At 40.0% G+C, this 22825-nt stretch overlaps 1 protein-coding gene across 2 annotated transcripts; it reads left to right on the forward strand.

Moving 5' to 3' along the window:
* Positions 1–2729: 2729 nt before the first annotated feature.
* LOC109044065 (achaete-scute homolog 1a) lies at positions 2730–21028 on the forward strand. 2 transcript variants are annotated; one of them, XR_011900834.1, is made up of 3 exons: positions 2741–3691; positions 13648–13765; positions 19157–21028. XR_011900834.1 is itself a non-coding variant. In XM_072306293.1 (2 exons), exon 1 carries the CDS (start codon positions 2974–2976, stop codon positions 3673–3675), a length of 702 nt encoding a protein of 233 aa, XP_072162394.1. In that variant the 5' UTR covers positions 2730–2973; the 3' UTR covers positions 3676–3691; positions 10434–11034. The 2 variants fall into 2 exon arrangements, 1 of the variants encoding a protein (XP_072162394.1); XM_072306293.1 differs by lacking the exons at positions 13648–13765; positions 19157–21028 and adding an exon at positions 10434–11034 and having other exon boundaries at positions 2730–3691.
* The last annotated feature ends 1797 nt before the right edge of the window (positions 21029–22825 follow it).

Raw genomic sequence — 22825 nt, forward strand, 5'->3', positions numbered from 1 at the left:
CAAAATTCTCAATTAGAGTCAAAAGTTTTGAGCTCTAATGGATAGCCAGTACGGCAGTACATAACTGAAGGGGAAGAGCGTTCAGCTCAAGCAATTAGCATTAGAATATTAAGTAGATGTCACGGCGAGAGATCTATAATTTTGGGTCTTGTTATGGACCTCGTCAGTAGATCACACTCGTCAGTGAGATCAAAAAGCCAAAGTGTTCAAAAATTTTCAATCAGAGTCAAAAATTTTGATGTCCAATGAGTACCAGTACGAAACTTGCCGTCTTTCAATACAAAACTTGTACTTCGAACTTGAGCTTTTATGCCGTCTTGGATTTTGCGAGATTTTCAGTTGGGTTCACATGACTGGTGGAATGTGCTTCATTCAGCGGCTTAGACCCGTAAGCAGTAAAGTGGTCCAGTTTTAAGTTTTCCTTGGAGGGAAAGGTCTAAGGAAGGTCCTCCCTCCAGAGGGAGGGGTTTAACCCTCACTTTAAATTAGATCTGTTATTAAATAGTGGTTGGTTCATTGTGACGTATTTATTTAATGTCTGTCTCTATTGACAGTCATTGACCGTAGGTAGATCAATTTGATGATCTGTCTCTCGCTTTGTATTTTTGAGGATTGACACTTCGTGGAACTTGCCTTATCAGATGTACATAGGTACATTGCTGCTTGGTGCCATTTGCTCTGTGCGTCTCGACGTTCTCTGTCATGTGTGGAAGGAACGTCGGGTAGAGAATCGGTGGCTAACTTAACATCAACAATGATCGGAGTAAATTGTGACATTATTTAAGCTACATTTTTATCTTATTCATTGTTGTCGAGCGATGATGTCGCATCTTTTGAAAAATGCATTTTTCTCTTCTAAAAATAAATTGAAAACAAGCGGGAAAGTTCTAATACTGTCGTATTAGAAAAGCGCTCAGGTGTTAGTCAATGTATTTAGTGAAGAAAGGAAGTATAAACTCCGTCGACTTGGCTGGGAAATGGAAATAAAACATCAGCTGACAGCAAAAAAAAGTTACCAAGGAAACCGTAAACGCGTTTTTTCGTTTCCCGAAAATGATAGCCACCATTGAGCTCATCAGGCGCGTTTTTTTTAGGCTTCTTTTATTTTCAACGATCAATTTCGATAAGAATTACTCTACCGCTAAGGAAATTTCTTATAGACAAACGATCGTAACTACCCGCGCATTACGTTAAAAGCATAAAATACGGTTATCACAGCTTTATTTATTTTAAAACTGGACCCCCCCCCCCCCCAAAAAGCCTACACATCGATGAGCTGGTGCGCCATTTAAACGAATTAGCACTAGTATACTAGTATTCTAGAGGCAAGTCGAAATCAAAAAGCGCTGCCTATCGGCTGAGCGCTTAAAAGGTGTTGTGTCAGTGCTTTTCGGAGAGTGCTGTTCTGTATTGATCAGCTATTAAATTATGCAACTAATTTTTCTCCATGTACTAATGCCATGTACTTTTTAATAGTAATTTGCCTATTGCTCTCACTTCAGCATTGATGTAGATACTGATTTTCTACACATCATACATTTTGGCGCATTCAGTACTTCAAATACCTATTAAGTTTCATGAAATTTAAGGCACTTGATTTTCGGGGGCTGAGTATCGAAATCATATCATTAAGAAATTGTTTCCAGTAAATTGTTTCAAATTATTTACAAAAAATTTAGAGGGTTGATAATTGAAAATGAAAACATAACATGTTCAACACTACTTTTTAATAAAAAAGTGCTTATGTGATGACCAAAAATGGTTTTTTTTTCGATTACACCGATATGGAGATCTTCTTCAGCTTCTTTCAAAACACTCACCGAAGGAGAAAAAATTCGGCTGCTAATGCAACCCGCAACAACGATCGTATGGCTCATCTTTCGTTTTTTCCCATTTTTCTTCATTCTTTTTTTCTAAAATTAAGATTTTTACAGTTTCACGTCACACTGAACCCATAGTAGAGAATTTTTCAAAAATGATTGAAATTCGCGAAAGTTTATTTTATAAAGTCTTATAAGATCTTGCTTCTCTGGTTTGAACCATAGCGAGTATAGTTTCTTGGCGCGCACCGCGCGGAGCACTTTCAATATTGTATTTATGCTTCAAACGCGACACTCACGCGCTCTGATGTGCAATTTTCGTGTATTGCGTCTGCCGGAGCGGAAGTCCAGCTGGGTTCAATGGCCTGCTCTCTGAAAATTCAAGTTTGATTTTTGGGGTTAGCAAATGATGAGGAATGATGACCAAAAGAGAAAATTTATAATTTTAATAGCTCGAGCGCTAGTCGCACGGACATGGGTCCCGATAACCCGAAACCAGTATTTCAGTGGGCGAATTCGTGGCGTCTCCGCAAATTTCAATTAACTTGCATTCGAAACCTGTGTGTAGACCTGTAGCGCACTGAAGACGCGGGGCGGCGATCCACCGGGAGCCAGGTGATTAAGACCCGCTACCAATGGGGGGGGGGGAGGGGGAGGGGGCAGCCGGCCGCGCATCCATCCATCTCACGTTCAAGACACGCGCCCGGTACCTCGCCGGCGCGCGACACCCCCTCCCCCTTCCGTCTTCCACCGTCCAGACTCCCGAAAAAAGGAGTCTAGAAGCGGAGGAGTGGTGAAGCGGGGGAAGAGGAGGAAAGCAGGGAGATTTGACTGCAGGTTCTTGCTTTTGAGGAGCCGTTGCCGAAGTAGGGGCTGGCGCGCGACACATCCCCTCCACTGCTGAGGGGAGTCTTCGGCTCGACCAGGTTCTTCCCGCTCCACCGTCCTCGTCCAGGAAGCCCGTCCTTACCACTCCGATCAGTCGCCGTTTACTTCCCGCCCGCGACGGTCAGTTCGTGTTAACGACCGCTCGTGTTTGATTTCTCTCCCCTCGTAGTGTGCGAACGTTCAGTGTGTGACCCTCTCTTCGTGTTGTATTCGCCCTTGTGACAATCTCTTCCTCTGCTCGTGCTTTTCGTATTGATGAAGTGAAATGGCCTCAGTCATTGGAAAACCTATTGGATTGATTAACTTGAGCGCTAACAACGCCGGCCTAAAGCGTCTTCACAACGGAACTGCAGTCATCGTAACTTCGCCCTCCCAGGTATCTCCTATCCCCGTTACTCAGATAAAGACCGAAGACAGAGGTACCGTCCTGGTCACTAACAATAATAACACCAACATCGCCAACAACAACCCCAATACAGGCTCGGAGTTGCTGCGGTGCAAGCGGAGGATAAATTTTGCATACTCTAACATGGCCAACCATCAACCAGCCTCTGTTGCGCGCCGAAATGCTCGTGAACGAAACCGTGTAAAGCAAGTCAACAACGGATTCGCAACCCTACGTTCTCACATTCCCGTTCAGGGCTCTTATAATCAGAATTCTTCATCTAGAAGCTCGAATAAGAAACTCAGTAAAGTCGAGACCCTTCGCATGGCTGTAGAGTACATTAGATCACTGCAAGAACTGTTGGACGGTAACACACATCCATCCTCGAGGGACCAAAGCTATTACCCGGAAGACTCCTTCAAGCTTGAGTCAATGTCCCCGACGTGCTCTGAAAACTCTTCTTCACCACCACCCTCATCTTATACGTCTGAGGGCTCTTACAATACGCCAGCCTACGCACCCATGAGCCCGGAGGACGAAGATTTATTAGATGTGATATCCCTTTGGCAGCAGAGCCAGTGACGTTTTTATGTCAAAGGTAAGCCCATATTATTTTCCGTAAAAGTCATTTTCAAGCAATCCGGGTGCCATTCTTTGGATTCTAGAAAAGGACGGGAATCTTATGGTTCCCATCCATTCTAAGTACCTATGTGCCTCGTGTTATTCCAAGACCCGTTGCTGATTCGGTGCGACAAGATGAGTTCCTTGGATCATTTGTGCCCTCGTAACGATGAAATGTATAAATTTCCTTCAACAATTTGTTTCTCTTCGTTTCACGATCTCAACTAGATTTTACAATTTATATACCGTATTATTCGAACGAAATCGACGGATCGGATACGTTTCCAATTAATTTTTTCAGTAAATGCCGATGATCCAGTCCTGGAATCGTTCCATAGAGAATACAGTGCGTAGCTAAATCATTAATTGGCAAGCATATCGACGGTGTAAGTCGGCAATCACATAACTTGGTTTGCGACGTCGTAGACTTCCTGTCGTACTTTATTTTTAAATGGAAAACTACTCAACGGCAATTCTTTAAAACTGCCGTGATTTTTCTTCTCTGTGCGAAGAAAATTCTGCAAGAACTCCAAGGAATGATTTCAGTTTGTTTTCCTTCAAAAAAATAATATAGAGTCTGAGATTTTCAGACATTGCCGACTTAAAACGCCGATATGCCGAGAAAGTAGTTAATCTTACAACGTGTAACGCGGAAATATTTTGAGTATTCTCGGGCCATTTAAGCAGATTAAGTTTTGAAAACGAACCCATCTGTAATATAATTTAAAGTGTGTAAATAATTTTCTTGAGGATGCCTCAGTTTCTAAAATAAAGTTAATATCATTTTAGATCTCAAACACTCACGTTGTACAACCGAATCAATAGTGATTGTGAAATGCGGTTTTTTCATACCCAAACAGCCGTATATTTAGTATTCACGGCATGCTAACAGCTTAGCAAAGTTATGTTCTCTTTTTCACAGACATCATATAAGAAAAATAAAAATAAGAGAGAGTCTGCCGCCATCCATCTCTACTTGTTTCCTAACGCATTACGTATGTATTTCTGTAAGCCGCGTAGTAATAATATTTCTCTTGTAATACCTATTAGACACCTTCCGTATTGAGGAAATATCAAAAAGTTCTTGCGAAAGTGAGCAGTATGCACAATTTTTCTTGCGTGGTTTTTCGCCAACGGATAGGTAACATGATTCATAAGAAAAATACACAAACGCTCTTTAATATTAGTTGAAAAAAGAAATATTTATTCCTTCATTTGATGTGGAGGATAAATATTTTCCCAACACGCCTGATTCTATTCCTTTCGAGGAATGAAAAAATAAAATGAATATTTGACAATAATCTCTATTACTGATTACTCGTTACTTCAAACTTCAATACGACTTTTAATAGTTAAATCACTCTATTTCAATTTTAAATGCTACTCATGGATAAGTAATTACATACCCTTTTGAAAACTTTATCAATTGCTATCCATTTGTTTTGAGGATGTCCAGAGAGGTTTGGAAAAATCATACATTTTCCTATTTACCATTATTTTTTAAATTTGGTTATTTACCTAGGTCTTAAAATGCAGAATTTATCACTAAAGTGATTGGATACAGATGGCGCAGAGCATTGTAAAATAATATAAAAAATAATTCAGTTAAATTTTTAACGAATTACAAAAATTTGCTTTGATTATAAGTAATGAAATATGTTTTGCCGAGATTCCAAGTCACCTCAACTGAGAGATGCCTTCTCTGCGCTAAATTGAGCAGAATACGCAGAAATATACCTATGAGGACTTAGATCAATTTCCTCATTATTTGTTATGTTCTACGATTTCCATCTCCGATTTTGATGGAGAAAACACATTTGAGAAAATTCCAAAGATTAGTCAATTGGAGGGGCAAGATGGGAAACTGGAATAAGTTTTTATGGGCAGGAAAGCCACATCCTTATTTTTGGTTGCTTGTGGCGTACCAATAAACTTTAGTGTCCCTAGGCGATATGTATATCCCGCTTTATGAACAAAAGAGAGGCACATATTTTTTACACGAGGAAAGCCGTTGGCGACTATGCAATTTGGAGTGTATGAAGAAGGCGAATATCCTTTATCACGGTTGGGCATTCCATCGACGAGGCGAGCGCTCAAGAACACAATGCAACCCTCTTTTTCCATCCCAACGGACTTTACCATTTGTTTGTTTACAAAACTTTCAGTGCCGCGAGGCGTCGGCTGTGAAGCCCATCTTGCGGTCGCTGTAAAACCGGAGCGGCAACGGCATATGGTGCTTTAATGGATATAAATTTCATGCTCACTTATTTCCTCATCTAGTCACCAACATTTCAGTTTTTCCCGTCCATTTTCCTCCCCACTTCTGCAAGAAACTCAAAAGCCGCGTGCTCTCTTATGTTTTGCATTTAAGTGGGTCGCAGGACAGGTCGGCTCTAGAGTCACATAGGTATCGATGGTGAAGTGCAGAAATGCGTACCTCAGCTTGTAGCATTACAGACTTTCTATCATAATTCAGACTACTTGACGTCATTTTTTTAAAACTTCAGCGACTCTTCTGTCTCCATTTGCAGAAAAGTTAGCAAGACTTTTAAGGGGTGATGTTGGTTCGGGTCTCCTTTTCGTAAATAAAATAGGAGCGAAGGTTTTGAAACACCGCAAACGCAATACAAATTTTTACAGTTTCATCGGCAATACTTTTTCGTCAACATCTTTCGTATAAAACGACTTGCACATCGTAAAGCTTGGAGATATCTCCTGAACGAAGTAATAACAAGTACTAATTTTAAAGACTGTTCATATTGAAGTTAGATTCTACAAGTGATGTCATTTGTAGGTACTTTTGACATTATTTAATCAATATTCACTGTCCAGACTTAAATCTTCTTTAGGAGTTGATTTCTAGACTTACCGTTGTATGATTCGTTTTTCTCTTAAAATCGAAGAGGAAACATGTTGAGTAATGTTTTAGTTCATATCTTGTTTATTGGTTCATAAGATCACGAATTCACGACTGAAGTCTCATTTATGCAGCCACACAGCTTACTTACTTGACCGGAAAGGAATGCGTAAAGTAATTATGTATTCGTTTACTTTGTTATACCTACTGAAGTGCTGTGCTGGATGCGTGCATACTTGTCGCGATAAGCAAAAGCACTATTTGAACTTTTAACGTTGTTGATACAAGCTCGAATTTTAAATTTAATTTAGGATCTGAGCAATTTTGAATTCTAAAATGTATGTACTTGCTCCACATTTTTAATTCATACGACAAACTTGTTTTATGTAGGTTCTTATTACCTTCACAATATTGTCCACATATACCTAAGAAAGCGCGGTACAAAGTTTCCTTCGGAAAAAGCTAACAAAATTACTTGCACTGAAATTCTCTCGTTCTTATCCGATAATATTAAAAAATTCGCAGAAAGCCAAATTTTATGAAAAATCAATGTGGAAGCACCTAGAAAGGGGGAAAAATGTAAAAGCAGAAGGCATTAACAAGTTAAGCGCATAGCTTTTTACGAAGGAAACTTTGTACCGAGCTCTCTTGTGTGGACCACATTGTGAGGGTAACCTCCAAAAAAGCGAAGGCTGCCTCCAAAAATGTGAAGGTGAAGAACATTCTGCACCCTTGCACTTAATCCCCGGGAAGAAAACTGCGCGTCCTCACTTGGCCTACTTGAAGATGCACCCAATCGATGAGACTTCCCTTGGCAAGATTGCCGGATTTTTCAATAAAATTTCTCCTCCTCCAATTTTTCTCGTAAGGAAATCGTGCGATTCCTCTCATCTGACCTCTAACCCTCAAAAACACAACACATGCTAGGCGGCGGGGCTCGAAGCGCCACTCACCGTACGCCGTGTGGCGGCCGGGTGCCAGATCATGGATTTTTTTCACCGAAGCCCCACGTGAAAACTTAGACTTAAATGACTGATTAGTCAACAGCGGCGGAGGGCAGGACTCTTTACAAATTGGTGCAAAGTCTCGCCGCGCCGTCTCGTCTTCGTTTGAGGAGTGAGGTTCTAGCTTGCGTATGTCGTCCCTAACCTCACTCGAGACTCTGTCCAGGATTAACGCATCGGTGGCTAGCTGTTGCCTCCGCTCCGCATCTGTTGTTGGTTGAACTCCGTGTCAGACTCTCCGTAGATTAGCTCCGTCTTCGTTAACGCACTCGCCTCCGAAATGTCGCATCGGCATAGCCGTATACTTGAGGGTCATCGTAGCAGGAAAGCTCTAGTACGTTCGAATTATAGAGGCGCTTCGCAAATTCTATCAAGGCGCGTTTAAGTTTTTCAAACAAGATGAGCACCGTTGAGATGAGAGAAAAATATCAACTATCAAATTAGAGAAATCTACACTACAGCTAATTAAATAAAATAAAGAAAATCGATTATCATCCTCCTTGCTTTGGAATCAGAAGCTTTAAAAAAGGTATCGCAGATTAATCTATGCTAAATATGTTATGCACTTCACCATCATCTTGTAGAGCTGGTGCGACTTTTGATCGCATTGCTACTAGTATACTTGAATCCTAGAGGCAGGTTGACATCAAAGCGATCCCTATCGGCTGAGCGCTTAAAACTTCTGTATCTATTACCTAAGTAGTATTCTGCTGTGACAAGGAATGTTATTTGAGCCTAAGACCGTCGCCAGGTTTCTTATGTTAGAATACGCATCTCCAGGGAAATGTTTAAATGTTTTCCATCCAAATTTTTGGGGATTTTAACTCGTATTTTGATCAAAAGTACCTATCTGAAAATGTCAAGGATATAGCATTCAAAACTTTCCACAAATATGAATATTTTTTCGAAAGAAATCTGGTAACGTCTGGATGCTCACTCTGTGTTTTTCAAATCACCCACTATCACGTCTTTGGAGAGAAAAATTCTTCTATATTAGGCATAGTGATCGATAAAACGTATGCGACTATGGCGTTAGGTTGTTTTTTTTTTCCTTCTTTCCAATATGACTGAAAACGTGGAGGATTAAAACTTATTTAAGTACCTTCAAAGTTCAAACTCATTTAGCAATTCTCCCTCTTTTGAAGCATGTATAAGCTAGAAACATTGATCAAACTTCAAAGCATTAATGCTGACCCCCCCCCCCCCACCGCCTTCGGGACGTTGAAGATTCAAAATTTAGAATATGAATTTCATGAAAAAGACAAGCATACTTCTCAATTGAAAAATTCGAAACGTTAACAGCACAACTGCAAAAATAGAACCTAAGGCTGCGGGCCGGTGAGGTCAGTTATTCTTACAAAGTGATAAATTAACATGTCCCAACAATCACCCTACGAAACTCCGTTTTGACTTATTTCCGTTTCTATTTTTTAACTGCGCGTACGTAGGGCGAACATGCGGGTAGGCCAAAGCGACCCCCCCCCCCCTCCCCGGGATGCAAGCTTTGTCATTCGGACGTTCCGTTGACTGTCTCGGACGGATGGTGTTTATATTAGTTGGCGTTGTGTACATTTTTAACCAGGTTGCCAGTCCATGTTACGTAAATACAAATTCCACAATGGTCACAATGAGTCGGTGTCTCCTCGTTACAGTTGGCAACCTGTGTCCCCCAACCGATAGCCCGCTGAGCCATAGACGACGCGTGCCCCTCACAATCAATTGATGGATGATAGTTCTGATAGCTTTCCGTAATCACAGCGTTTTGGCTTTCACATCGGCTATTTAATCTTCAGCCTCTGTTTTGTGCGCTTATACTTGGTTTCTGAAATCCCCTTCTCTACTAAAAACGAGCAGCTCTCAACACGACACGTCTCTTTTTGAATTATTTTTTTTTTTAAAGTTAGAGATAAGGATTCCGGGAAGTTAGGAGTGTCTAGATCATTTTGAATGTACGAATTCTTAAAGAACGTCGCACAAAGTGTGCTGAATGGTGACACTGATTAAAAACCGCCATTTTGTCATCCTTTCAAAACTAGATTTGCGTATTCTCGTGGTTTGTCGTCTATCGATTTTTATTTGAAGTGAGACGTTTGTCAAAATAATTTAATTTAAATTATTTAAGAGCAATGTCTACGAATACATTTCTGTATGGCTTGGAGACTATCGTTTTTTATCTGAACCCTTTTGAAAAATCTGTGCAAAGCACGATGACGCATGATGACTCGCTGTCAAAATAATCATAATCTAATTTCTCTGAAATCGGAGAGGAACCTTCGCTGCATTGACTTCGTATTTTTTTAATCGTAACTTTCTCAAAACTATTCAGCTAAAAATTAAGACGAAAGTTCCATTTCTCTCACTTTTCTGTGTAAGTACTGAATTCGTAATCAGGAATAAATCGATTTAACGGAAAACGACCCGGGTATCGAGTGTGTTTTAAATACACACACAGGCCAAAAATTTACTAACCTTTATCTGCTAGAGGCACTACCGTGTCACTGACTGTTCATCTACAAGGTTAGAAAAATATTCGAAAGTTAATTTGAGCTTTAAAAGATGTCGATTCGAGTCGACCAAAATCACGAGCCCATTATGTTTCAAATCCTAGCAGGGCTTGAAAACTATTCAAATGGAAGCGATGCACTAACTGTAAGTTGACTAATCTTAATCTTAGCAGCATTGTAAGTTTTACACACCCTTGTTCCAAAGAACTTCTCGATTGAGGGTTAATGCTGTCTACACAAAACAGCTCAGGGTTCAATTCAAATCCCGCAATCAGACTTGTTGCCGTTTTGAGCTAAATGAAGATTAATGGTTTTTTTTTTTTTTTTTTTTTTTTTTTTTTTTTTTTTTGTTAGGTTTCGTATGTTGTGTTTGGGAACCCCTTATAACGGAACTCCTCTGGACGAATTGCAGAATATTTCATAGCCTAAACCAACATGGTCTTTGTAAATGCGACAATACTTCTCTTAAATCTATCTGATACTTAAAACTCCGCAAGATACCAAAACAGATGAAGAGGTGCGCAGTGTTAACAAGAAACAGAAGACAAATTAAGAGTAAATAAAAATAGCCACCAATTTTTACCCAGAGACCTCTAAGGAATGAGACCGAAATCAATACACGTTGTTCCTGATTTTTCGACACTCGTTGCGTATTATTGCCAAGTTATTTAAAAAAAAAGTATTGATTTATTCTTGTTATATGAGTAAGAAATAGTCTTAAGGAGGCACACTAGGCGAACGTCTCCCCGAGTCTTCCAAACGGCGAGGTTTATTGTTGCGATTGACAATAGCATCGCAAGGAATGAGAAAGGAAGAGTAGGCCGCACCTCTAGTAGATCGCCCTTGCCCTCCCTCTTGAAGGTTTGGAGCAGGTCTTAGAGGACTCCTTTCATCCCTCTGCGATTTCGAAGAAGACTACGCGGTAACACGAAATACGGGCCGGGAGTTTCCCCGTTGTGCCGTTGAACTGCAGCCTCTCTCTGTACTTCGTAGTTAAGTCTCCCGGACGAAGGAATGTAATTCCATTCCAAGGTTGCAATTATTATCGAAAATATTTATCTGCAATTATTATCGAAAATTGTCATGATGTTTGCATGAAATCCGGTGAAGTATCAGCGAAATCTCAGTCGAAAATGCCCGAGATTTTTCCGGTTAATATGCAATTGGCTATGGGAAAGATGGCAAAATTGAAAAGGAGTGTACATCCTTTCCTAGGGGAAACGACGATTTGCAACTGTAATCTTCCACTTCACTACTTATAAGCTATCTTTTAAGGACGCTCATTTTTCTGCTATTCTTCGATTTTTATGATTCCTGCCAAAATATGGGGAAAAAATAGAAAATTCAGGGAAGAGGTGGCAGTGCGAAAGAAAAACAAACATTTAGAGTGGCAGAACTCGTTTTGGGCTGACAAGTTATAGAGCGTAACTACACTTCGAGATATTGAGCGAGTTATAAGGACGACAAAACTCATCGAGAAGTGTATAGTTATGTGTTTATGTCAGGAATGCGACAAACTATCACGGGGGAAGAAGACAGTCGTCACAACCAGTAGCTGGTTAATAATTCGCGAGAAAGTATGCTGCTCGGTAGTTATTTACCGCCATGTTAATTACCGTGGTAGAGGAAACAAATACCCGCCTGCTACCACAACTATCACGGTTGTTCTCGGTTTGTTATAGCCCTCTACCGCGGTAGTTATCCTAGGTAACTACCGCGCGGTAACGGGCGCATTTTTTACCAGCCGCTGGCTGCAATGACTGTCCTTCTATTCCATGTATGAAAGCAAATGACCGCATTGTAATCAACTCATCAACGCGCGTACCACCATACCATCAATATCGACCACAACTAACTACGCACTTCACGAATCGTAGGATTCCAAGCTAAATCTATTAAATGATGACACCCTGCGAACAAATATGTCCTTTATGTATACGAGACATGAGCTCCCGCGTACAAGAGACTATGCATTACTGTCCCCTTTAGCCAGTCTACGTAACTCGCCCGCAAATAAAGAAACGAATCTGACTGAAATAATCCGCGCCCCACCGTTTTCAGTAGAATATTTACCGGGGCTCAAGTGTAGGATCTTGCGACTAATAAATCACAGGATTTTGCATTCATCGGCAGATAGAGAGAATCTTCATCCACTTTCTTCCACCCCATTTCCTGGCTGACTTGCCTGAGCAGGCCATGCGTTCACCCGCTACGATCTATTGTGCCAAAAAATGATCGATGGAGAGAGATCATGGACAATTTTTAATCATGAGATCCACTGACAAGTTTGCCGCCCATATTCAATTGATGGGATTACAAGTTTGCCATATAATAGAGAGAAATAAGCTCAATCCTAACTGCGTTCTTTAAAGAATTGCCCTTCAATATCGAGAGAAATCCGTCTCCGACTTTCCTGACCACCATCAAGTTTTTTCTACGATCATCAGTGTGTTCTCTTTGTTCTCTCTGAATCGCTATGTTTTTCTTATTGAGGTATATTTTTTTATTTTTATAACTCTCCCTCAGTGCAAAGGCAACATGACATCTATGATTAATAGGAAATGCCTGTATAAATCGTTACTGCTGTATAATTGAAATGTTTTTCAAATTTTAGCTTCTTATCATAATGTTACGGTGAGTCGCCATCTTGTTTGTTTATTTACGGCCGTTAGAGCATCATGAAACCTAAAAACTCGTCGACCAATCAAAAAGCGGCACAGTTTTTCTGTAGTAAAAAGACATACGAATGGAGAGCCAAAATTTGTTTTATAGTTTCATTCATATATTTAGATGCTGGAAATTCGGGAGACCTCTTCTGCTTGCTGCACAACACCAACGAGCATCAGGTTGAAAGCGCCCCGCGGCTCATTGATGAATCCCAATATTTTCGAGGAAAAATATTTTAGTTTCGATTATTGAATTTATCTAATCTTTTGTAGAGCCCAGCACGCTACGGTGACCCAACAGGGGTGCTTACCCCTCTCCAAGCGATTTTATACTTGAACTCTGTTGAAATGATTGAAACGCGCTCGGTTGGGGGATGATTGAATACTTAATTTTGATGCGTACTGACAATTTGAACCCTTTCCATTAGTAATTTTATAAACTCTGCGGGCAGAGCTACCATTAACTTGCATTGTTATCCGGCCTATAATTTGATTCAGTTGTATCGACACGAAATGTGTTGTAATCCTGTTCGAACGTGGTACTTGAGAAACTGAAAAATATGTTTATCGAAGAATTCCATCAAATGACGTGTGATTAATTCTATAAAATAATACAAATTGGAAAACCGAATCTTCACGTTTGATTAAAGATGTAGAGAAACTTTCAAAAATTATTCTGTGCTCATTATTGTATTATTCTGTGTATCATTTTTTCAGTGCAGTTAGGTTTTAGGTATTATCTCTATCCACCGGAAATGCAACTGATTAAAATAAAAAGAGTTAATTATTACATTGAATTATTCCAGTTAAGAATTTTCTATGTAGGTATTCTCATCACCATTTTATGGTGGGTAAAGATTACTTATTGGGCTAACGTTTTTGGTTCCTCTGCTTTGTTCCAGAATCGTTGTTATTATTTACCTGATCTCACACGGACTCTTGCAAATATGTTGTAAATAGAAGAAACTACGTGATCAGTCGGTTCTATGACATGACTACCCGAATGGATTAACATAAGCCGTGAGTATTTTTATATCGATTTTTATACAATTTTCATTCTTACGATGTTTGGAGAAATAATTGAGAATTTGCACGAACAAATTTTTATTGCTGCATCTGAAAGCTCTTACCAAGCTAAGTTCCAAGTATTTTTCATACTAGCCGTTCTGGGCGCACTTCGCGCATCCGTCACAGATAGCCAGGGGGCTGCGCCCCCTAGACCCCCAGTTACTCGTGTATGGCATTCGGTACGCTCCGCGAACCCTTTTTCTAAGTAGTTGGAAATTTATCACTATGATGTACACATTTTGGAGACTCCCAAGACAGAAATGATTTTGTCACAAAAATTTGTTACCAGAACGCCCCATCATTTGAACATGTATAAATATGTGGAGATGAAGCAATGATGGGGATCGATCATTCCTTCAATAACGCATTTGGATGGGACGTTAGTCCCATCGGGTGGAGGAAAGGAACAACCGTGGACCTCCTTCCACTATTTGACTCACTATGAAATAGCGAAAGTTCATCTTTACTTCCTAAGAAGATTATCGGTGTCATAGCGGTCTGAAAACTGTTCGACGACAGCTCGGTTCGAGCTCCAAATCGCTATAAGCCCACTTGTTACTTTTTTCTTATAGTTTCATTGCATACAAATTTCTCAAATGTTTTTCTTTTCATTCTCTCTGATTGCATAAGTAATTATATCCTTTTTGGAAAAAAAAATGAGATGAGAAGGGCATCAAGGTCTCCTTGAAATTTACCTGATTAAGGAGGAGGAAGAGTTAAGCTAACCTGACGTAGGCTAAAATTGGTGCTAAGCGCTCTCTTTTTAGGAAATATCAATCGGATCCGGCGAGGAACGCTGATCATAAGCGAATCCTTAGAAGGGTCCCCTTTCTTTTTACTTTCTCGCTCCCCTAGTTTTATATTCGGAGGCACCCCCAAATATTGAGTCCGTGGATCAAGTGAGGGACATGGGGGGGGGGGGGTCAAGAGGCGCCTTACAGAAGGGGGTCAATTTACATCATCGCACAGTCTGGATTAAAAGGTGGAATGAATGAAAAAGGGGAAATCCTTCGAAGTAAATATTTTCCATATTTTTTTCTGAAATGAGAGATAAAAATAGATTTTAAAGTGAGAAACCTACTGCCTTGTGGCGTCATCAGGAGACATTTCCTATTAAGCACGTGTATTTTAAGCAGATTAGGTTATTAGTTCATATTTCCTTAAATAATTGTTCAATTTAGAAACAAAGGGTATTCTCATGCTCAGTTCGCTCCGTAGTTTCTTCCTCAACATAAAATTTACAGACTGACAGACATCTGCAAATTCTCCATTCCTCAATATTTTCAAATAATTCTCAATATTTTCTTTTTGAACTGCCGTTGACTTTACATATATCTTTGGATCAATGTCTAATCAATAATGTTCGATGTTGAAACCAACACCTCTCTGTGGCCCCCTATATAAACTTGACCTGCAGCATCGCTGAAATGAACCTCCTCACAATTTTCAGTAGCGTGGCGTGCTATGCGATATATCGAATGATCTGCCATTTAAACCTATGGAAAAGGATCGATAAACATGGTGTTCGCAGCGAACACCTTAATAATCGATTCTTTACTATAGGTTTAAATTACATATCAATCTATTTATCGCAATTCACGCCTCGCCACTGACAATATTCGCAAAAATTTTTCGGAATGTACTTCGTGAGCATTTTCCATTAATGTGTGTGAGAAAACTTGGCACTTGCTGGGTATTTCAAAAATATTATAGCGTGTGGAGACCTTTTTTCGGCGATTTCACTTTAGCACACGGTTGCGGAATTTCGTCATAAAATTCGTAATTTAAAAGGTATCGAGACGAAAGCAAGGATGAAAATACTTGGAAATCGACATCATCGGCATCGCTCCGGCGTTTCGAGGGAAAGAAACTATTCAGACCCGAATTTCCGAATTCCGAGCCGGAGCGGTACGCGGTTCATTCTTCTTTTTCTTCTCCCATCTACCTGTAAAGGGCTTTGTCCGAGGTAGCCCTCCCTCTCCACGGCCACGGCTTTTTCAATTATCATTTTTCTGCACCAATAATTGTTAATATCCTACTCGGTTCCCAACCGTGGACTCTCCCTGCCCCGTATTCATAACTCGGACTCAAACTCGGCTGCGAAATTGGGACGATTTTGAATCGAGCGGACTCTGTGTCGCGTCGGAACTGGAAGCGATGAATACGAATTAGCGAAAAATAGGTGGCTTTTTCACACGATCCCGGCCTTTATCCACTGACTGTTGACACACGTGCAATCAGCCAGAGGCCAAAGGTCGCACCTTCAAGCATCTATTTCATACTTAAATCCATGGGAATGTTCACCACTCCGGACCCTGCGCTTTACCTATTCACCACCTCTCGTGAGAATATTTCAGGGAAAATTTCCTCATCTCAAGAACCTAAATTAGCCTCTTTAGCAATATACATTTTTGTTTAACACTTTCACTGATTTTTCTAATGAAATGTAAGTATACAACCATTAAAAAGCTATAGCGTTTTATTATCAATGGTCTCAGCAAGGAACAACCATCTCTGGCTGTGAATCAATAATGATGTGGTAGTAAAAAGCAATTTGAACACTAGGAAAATATAAATGACGGTACTCTGTCAAACACTTGAAAGTTTGTCCCACTACCACTCATACTTCATATTTGCCCCATTCATTGCAAGTTAAAATAACGTGTAGTTCAGATATTTTGTAGTACAATGAGCTATGCTGTTTTAGTTGCTTATACTCCTCCCATGTTCGCCCCTCTTTCGCACGGGGTGCGAGAGGTGCAGGGGGGAGGGTGGCAGGCGCTTCCTCCGACCCCCCCCCCCCCCCCGTGGACCACCTATGACGCCTGAGTGAGTTTTTCGAAATCTTCCTAAAGAATGGTACACACTTTCATTGAGAAGCTAATACTTGGTGTCTTCAGTTGGCGACTCAACGATAGATTTTGAACTTGACAGCTGTAGTGATGGAGCGAGACCCTTAGTTGAATCAACTTTGAAACGAGCAACACCGGTGTTGTTTTTAACGGGGCCTCAACACGCAGCAGCACCACTCACCAGTGCGCACTGGGCCCAAAGCGAGATATGCCCGAAAGCAAGGACTCGCACAGCTGGTCGCGAACCCTACCCACAACTGGATGTAGTTATACTGAAAGGAACTGTGTTGCACGGAAACTCCGCGCACTAAAGTCCTTTTAGCATAAATACATCCAAATTTGAGTAATAAGCTGCTATTCAGGCCGTGGCTCGTTTCCTGTACAACTTCCCCTCTGCGCGGGGTTGGGGTTCCCCCGATTTCTCAGCACTGCCTCGTCTCGGTGAAATTTCAGATTCAGCATGGCAACGTGGAAGCAGAGTTGCCACATCATGCTAAGTAGCATCGTTTTCCCCAGGAAGCCGTATCAGATAGGCGGATGTTGCTTGATAAACATGAGCCAGTTGGAAGTAAAAATCGTGCCCGCCTAATTTTTAGACTCATTGGTGAAGTATAATTTTCTTCAGTCCTTTGTGAAGTATAATTTTCTTCAGTCCTTCTAAGAGTTACTTCACACATTTTCTCCAAATACTGCCCCATGGTGCATTCATTAATCATCATAACCGTGAAAGTTAGTGCTTTGATCAATTCTAACCTGACCGTCACAAAGTAACCCACCCGACGTACCCCCTAAATTACTAGGCTAGGACTTTCATTGAAAAAAAAGTCACGGACTGTATAGACAAACCGTCCGCTTCGGGCTCCGAGGTCGGAAGCTTCGGGTGATGGAGCTGTAGCTTCGATTGCTCCGGGTGCTACGCCCGGAACTTTCGGCTTCTGGGCCCGGAACGTGGACGGTGTCTAGCCCATTAGTACAGCCTCCACGGCCGGAGTTTTTTTCCTAGTGTCACAATGATTCATCTGTGAGCTGTGAGCTGTAAGCTGTATGTGAGAAGGAGGAAAGTATTGGTGAACGTCACGATTTTTACCATAATTCAATCAATTCGCCGGTTAAGCATAGAAATATGATGCTCATCTTGTGGCCGAAAACCTTATGACCTTGCTAGCCATCGGGTGCACCACTTCGAAAACAAAAGGATGGCTCCCCATTGGCCGTTCGCAGACAATTTCAAGAATGAACTGTCTTATATTCAACATACTATCGATGCGACGTCAAAATGAGCCAGGTTTTCGAGGGTTTAAGAGCCTCCTCTCCCATCCGCCTTTAACATGCAGGATTGCTATCGGTGCAGTCTGATGAAACACAGACTCACCCTTGCCGCCGCGCCGTGCACACATGACCTGCCTAAACAGGCAAAGCCAATATTTCTTGTTTGACCGAAGGAGAAACAATCGGACAGGCGATTTTGTCCCATCGGTCCACGAGGATCCAATCCGTTTACCAAGAGACAGGGTCGCCGCTAGAGCAGTTTGGTTGGTAATTAATAAAATCAGCCTGTAGAGCAAGGGATTTTTATCTTGTCCATCGGGTGGTACCGTCGTTGACCTCTCTATCCAGGGACGGTCACCTTCTGCCACACGCACGCCAAAATTCGACCGCACGTGCCTCGATGTCCATCGAATAGTCCATCTACATCTCAACATGTTCCCTGATTACCGTGTGTGCCAATGGCAATCTAGATCTCATATCAAAACACACGTGAATCTTTTCTTAGTTCGCTTCAGTTGTGTTTATCGGACCTAGAATCAATCAGGATGGTTGCCTAATAATTTCCTGATGCCTCTCTGTACCGTATTAATTATAATATATTGTTAAGATGTATTCTTTCACGGTTATCAGATTCTACACAATCAAATCTTAGTATACTTGAATTGTTACCCTCCCTTCTTGTAGTATATGGTGAGTTTTGCTTGCGAGTCGCAACTTCGCTTAAATCGAAATCAATTATCCGAACTCATGAGTTAAAATTAATAGTATTGATGGACCTTGACGTCTGTTGGAGTGTGTAGGCAAAAAAAAAAAAATAATAATTAGATGTACCTAGCTAGGCTGGGGAAAAATCGTTCGAGGTCGATTATTTTTTCGTAAGAGAGGTTATGTTTATTAATTGCAAAATGCATGTCAAAGAGAGTCTTAATAACTGTAAGACCAATAGTGGTAAATTTATTTAGTTCCTGAATGTTTTATCAGTACTACCGCCCTCATCCATGAAAATGAGATAATTGTCTCTTATAAATCGAAAGCGGTGACCAGGTGGCTTAGAGTGCGCGAGTGGAGACTTCAACGCAAGAATAGAAAAACCGACTTCCTTTGTTGAAACTTTCATTGGCTACTTTTACAAACAGAGTATTTATCTTTTACAAATGTTTCAGGACTTTTGTCTTAAAAATGAGCTTTTCGACTCACACTCTTGTTTTTTTTTCTGTTTCAGGAACTCTCGTGTTTGCAAAACTCCTTACCCAAAAATGTGATTGTTGTGTAATTAAGTGCCTCCTCAGAAAACGACGGCCTTTTGTTATTATTGTTATCGAATTCAGATTCTTTTTCCCTAATGTATATTATACTTTTTGACAATATGCGTCCGTGTAAAGTACAAGTGGCTGGCTCATATTTTCTTAGTCTTCATAAGCAAAATAATGTGAAGCAAGCGCATCTATTTTCGATCACTTTTACGACCAAGAAAAGAACCCTTTGTTTCACTATTGATCCGTGAAGTGCCTTTATTCAATAGCTCCCGTATAGTATCATTCCTTAAAAAACTGTTTTTAACACTTTCCCCCAAAGCAGCTCTGTGGTCGATATTAATCGTGTACTTCAACTTCATTTTAAAACGCATGAAATTCATGTGCGTCTTATAGTAACCATAATAGTGAGCTGTATTTGCAAATTAGGTTTCACTGCCTTTGGAACATTCTGGGCTGGCAGTTTCATGCTAATAAGTCACAAAAGATAATGTTGATCTTCAATGATATCATACCGCTATGACTACGTGTCGTCGGTGTCGTTTCAAAAACTACGTCACTCTCAAACTGATTAATTTATACTCATCACGCACATACCATTGCATTCCAATGCATGACTCCGGAACTTAGATTTTCAGTAAAATCACTCAATGTCTAGTCATTTTTATTAAGTGCATTTTTTAATTTATTATCGCTCATTAATTTTGTAAACTTGTATAATATATCTTATTTTGTATATTTCTGTTCAAATTCGTTTCATTGATATTCCTTTTAGGTCTGTTAAAGTTATTAAAAAATCAGTGCTTTAATTTTATTTCCTCGACAAATACATGTCTTAGTGAGCTACCGCATTGCAGGCACCACTAAATTTTCCAAAAATGATCAGCACAGGTAGTTTAGGTAAAAAACACCCAGAGTAGTTTTTAGCTAAACTGGTCACTCGCATGTCAATACGAATGTGCCTTTGCGTCTCATCTACTATTTTTTCTTGAAAAAGAAAAACAATTTGTATTGCATTTCTTTAGAGGTTTTCATCCCTGCATTTTGTTATCAAAATGTTTTCCAATACTTAACGACTTGTGAATTTCTTAATGTGGCACATTAATGAGGGGGTTGGAGGACAAAGCGTAGGTATAAATTCAGTTTCTGGAAAAAATGAGATTAATGATTTCAAGTAAAACTAGCCTGAATGCATATTCTGTGAAAAATTCACTCCCAAATTCCAATTTTTAAGCATCAAAAAGTCAGTTTGAACTTTCTTTCCACCATAAGGATCTATGCCGTTTCGAAACTTCAAACACGTTTTTCTCGAAAGAGCGAAAACTGATATTGCGCGACTTGTCCTCCAAACCTTTCAAATAGTGAAGTATTTTTTACAGATATGAATATTTTATAAAGGTAGAAGCTTGACCTTCAAAACTTTTTAATTTCATAGAAGATCTTTGATTGTTTTTAATTTACTTTTATTCGCACACATGGCATTCAAATTATATTTTGCCAACAAATCCGTGCAATTTGTCAACGATTTAAAAAAAAAAAAAAGCACCCATCATAATATTAGTAATCGGAAATACTAGAACAAATTATTTTATATATCTTTCTTCTTTGGTAATGTTTTAATCACTCACGCAAAACATGGATAGTCAGCTTTGCGACATCTTTTTAAGTGCATGTTGAAGTTATTCCTTTTGATACTTTTATATTTTGTACAAAATCAAACCAGTGATATTTTACCTACTGTTGTTGTAAAAGAATTCCCGTTCATCATGATCAAACAATATCATCAGTATTCTAGATCCATGTAACTCATAAGACTTTAGAATAAATTGATCCAAATATTATTTTGGCTGTGCTTGTATACACTCCTCCTTATTCCTGCTCTTTTTGAAAAAAATAAGGCATTAAATGCTCGAAAAGAAAGTAATTTCATCAGTTCAAATATTTGATCAAATTCGCCTAAGGTTATTCTATGATCTAGGGACGAGATCCGCCACTACGCTGCGCTGCCTCACGGTTTACGTCTGTGAGAAGCAATTATTGTCGAAATGCACCAGATAATGCTAGAAATTGAGCCATAATGCGTAGCAGCATTAATACTGAGTAGAATGACATCAAATGTGTGTAGATTCAGTGGCGTATGCAGGATAAGGTTCTGGGTTGGGGGCGGAATCTGGGGGCCACCCCGGATAATTTTCAGGATTTTAATCCCGTAAAACTCATCTTTTTAACAATATTTCTGTCGTGAAAAATGATAAGAAGCTCTCCACTATTTTCCCCCAAAAAGACCTTAAAAGAATGGAAAACCGTACATATAAGACCAAATGGAATGTTTTGTGTTAAGTATGAGATAGAAAAATCCACTAACTTCCTGAAGAAAAAATGAGATAGGCAGACTTTCCAATTCCTTACATTCGCGAAAATTGCGCTTTATATATGCGATTTTGCCCCATGTCTCCTTTTTTGACCGTCTGACGAGTAATTTCTGGACGAATTAAGTGAAGATGATAAAATGTACACTCAGTTAGGTACATGAATTGATGTAAAAAATAAGGAACCCAACACATTTCAGTTTTGCCAACATTACCTATTTTTTACGGTTTTGGACCATTATTGCCTCGTTGGAATATGGCGCAAGCTCTTTGGAAAGCCAGGTTCAGCGGTCATGCATGTACAGATACTGTTAGCGCTGATTGTTTGCACCTTTTATCTGTATACCTGCCTCGGCGCATTTCAGCCGTCTGTTGTGTTATTACTCCTGCGCAGATTGCGCTGGATTCTTAACTGTGCGGCAACACTGCAATATGTTGGGTTTCTTATTTTTACATCAATTCATGTAACTTAGTCTGAATTTTATCATATCTTCACTTCATTCGTCCAGAAATTACTCGTCAGACGGGTAAAAAAGGAGACATGGGGCAAAATCGCAAAAAGCGCAATTTTCGTTCATTTTTCACAGTTTGGCGCCCACCAGCGCACTTGATTTTGCCTTGAGCAAAAAAATGTATCGAAACAATTTTATAAGAGACTTAACGAACTTTATTTTTGAAAATAACCAATTTTGTCGTCGGATTAATTTTTGGCAAGTTAGGTACAGGACATGATTCGGGTAAAAGGCCAATTTTAGGCCATTTTCGCCAAATTTGGCAACTTTCCGGTCCGAATTTTTTGGTGCAAAGTTGAAATTCAGATTCAGCGTCAAAAATTACACAGGAAACAATGAAAACATATTGCTACCTGGGATCTTTCCCTTATTCGCCTGGACTAATGTGGCCGATTGTATGAAGGACGTAGGTATATTCCAGTACTTTTGTTTAACATATTAACTCACAAAAAATGTTCGTACATTTTTCATCTAGTATTAATTATGTTCATTTATTTATTTGATGATTGGTCTTGAACATTCAATACAATCAATAAATAAATTCTCCCCAGTAGGTCTCGAGCCCCTGCCTCGGATTCTGGATCTCTCGCATGCACAGGAGAAATGGTCAGGCGACTGAGTTATCGCGACTTGAAGGGTGCGGAGAGAAATTAGACATTAAACTCGTAGACTGACTCGTGTGTGGAGGGCGGAGCTTGGCTCCAGCTCCCCAGACTAGCTGTGTAATAACAGAGAATGTTAAGCGCATTTCTGTATA

This window comes from Bemisia tabaci, chromosome 1 (genome assembly GCF_918797505.1).
Source record: "Bemisia tabaci chromosome 1, PGI_BMITA_v3".
NCBI classification, from domain to species: domain Eukaryota; kingdom Metazoa; phylum Arthropoda; class Insecta; order Hemiptera; family Aleyrodidae; genus Bemisia; species Bemisia tabaci.

Excerpts from the sequence above, each read along its gene's own strand:
- LOC109044065 (XM_072306293.1), top strand. The coding sequence starts at position 2,974 with ATGGCCTCAGTCATTGGAAAACCTATTGGATTGATTAACTTGAGCGCT.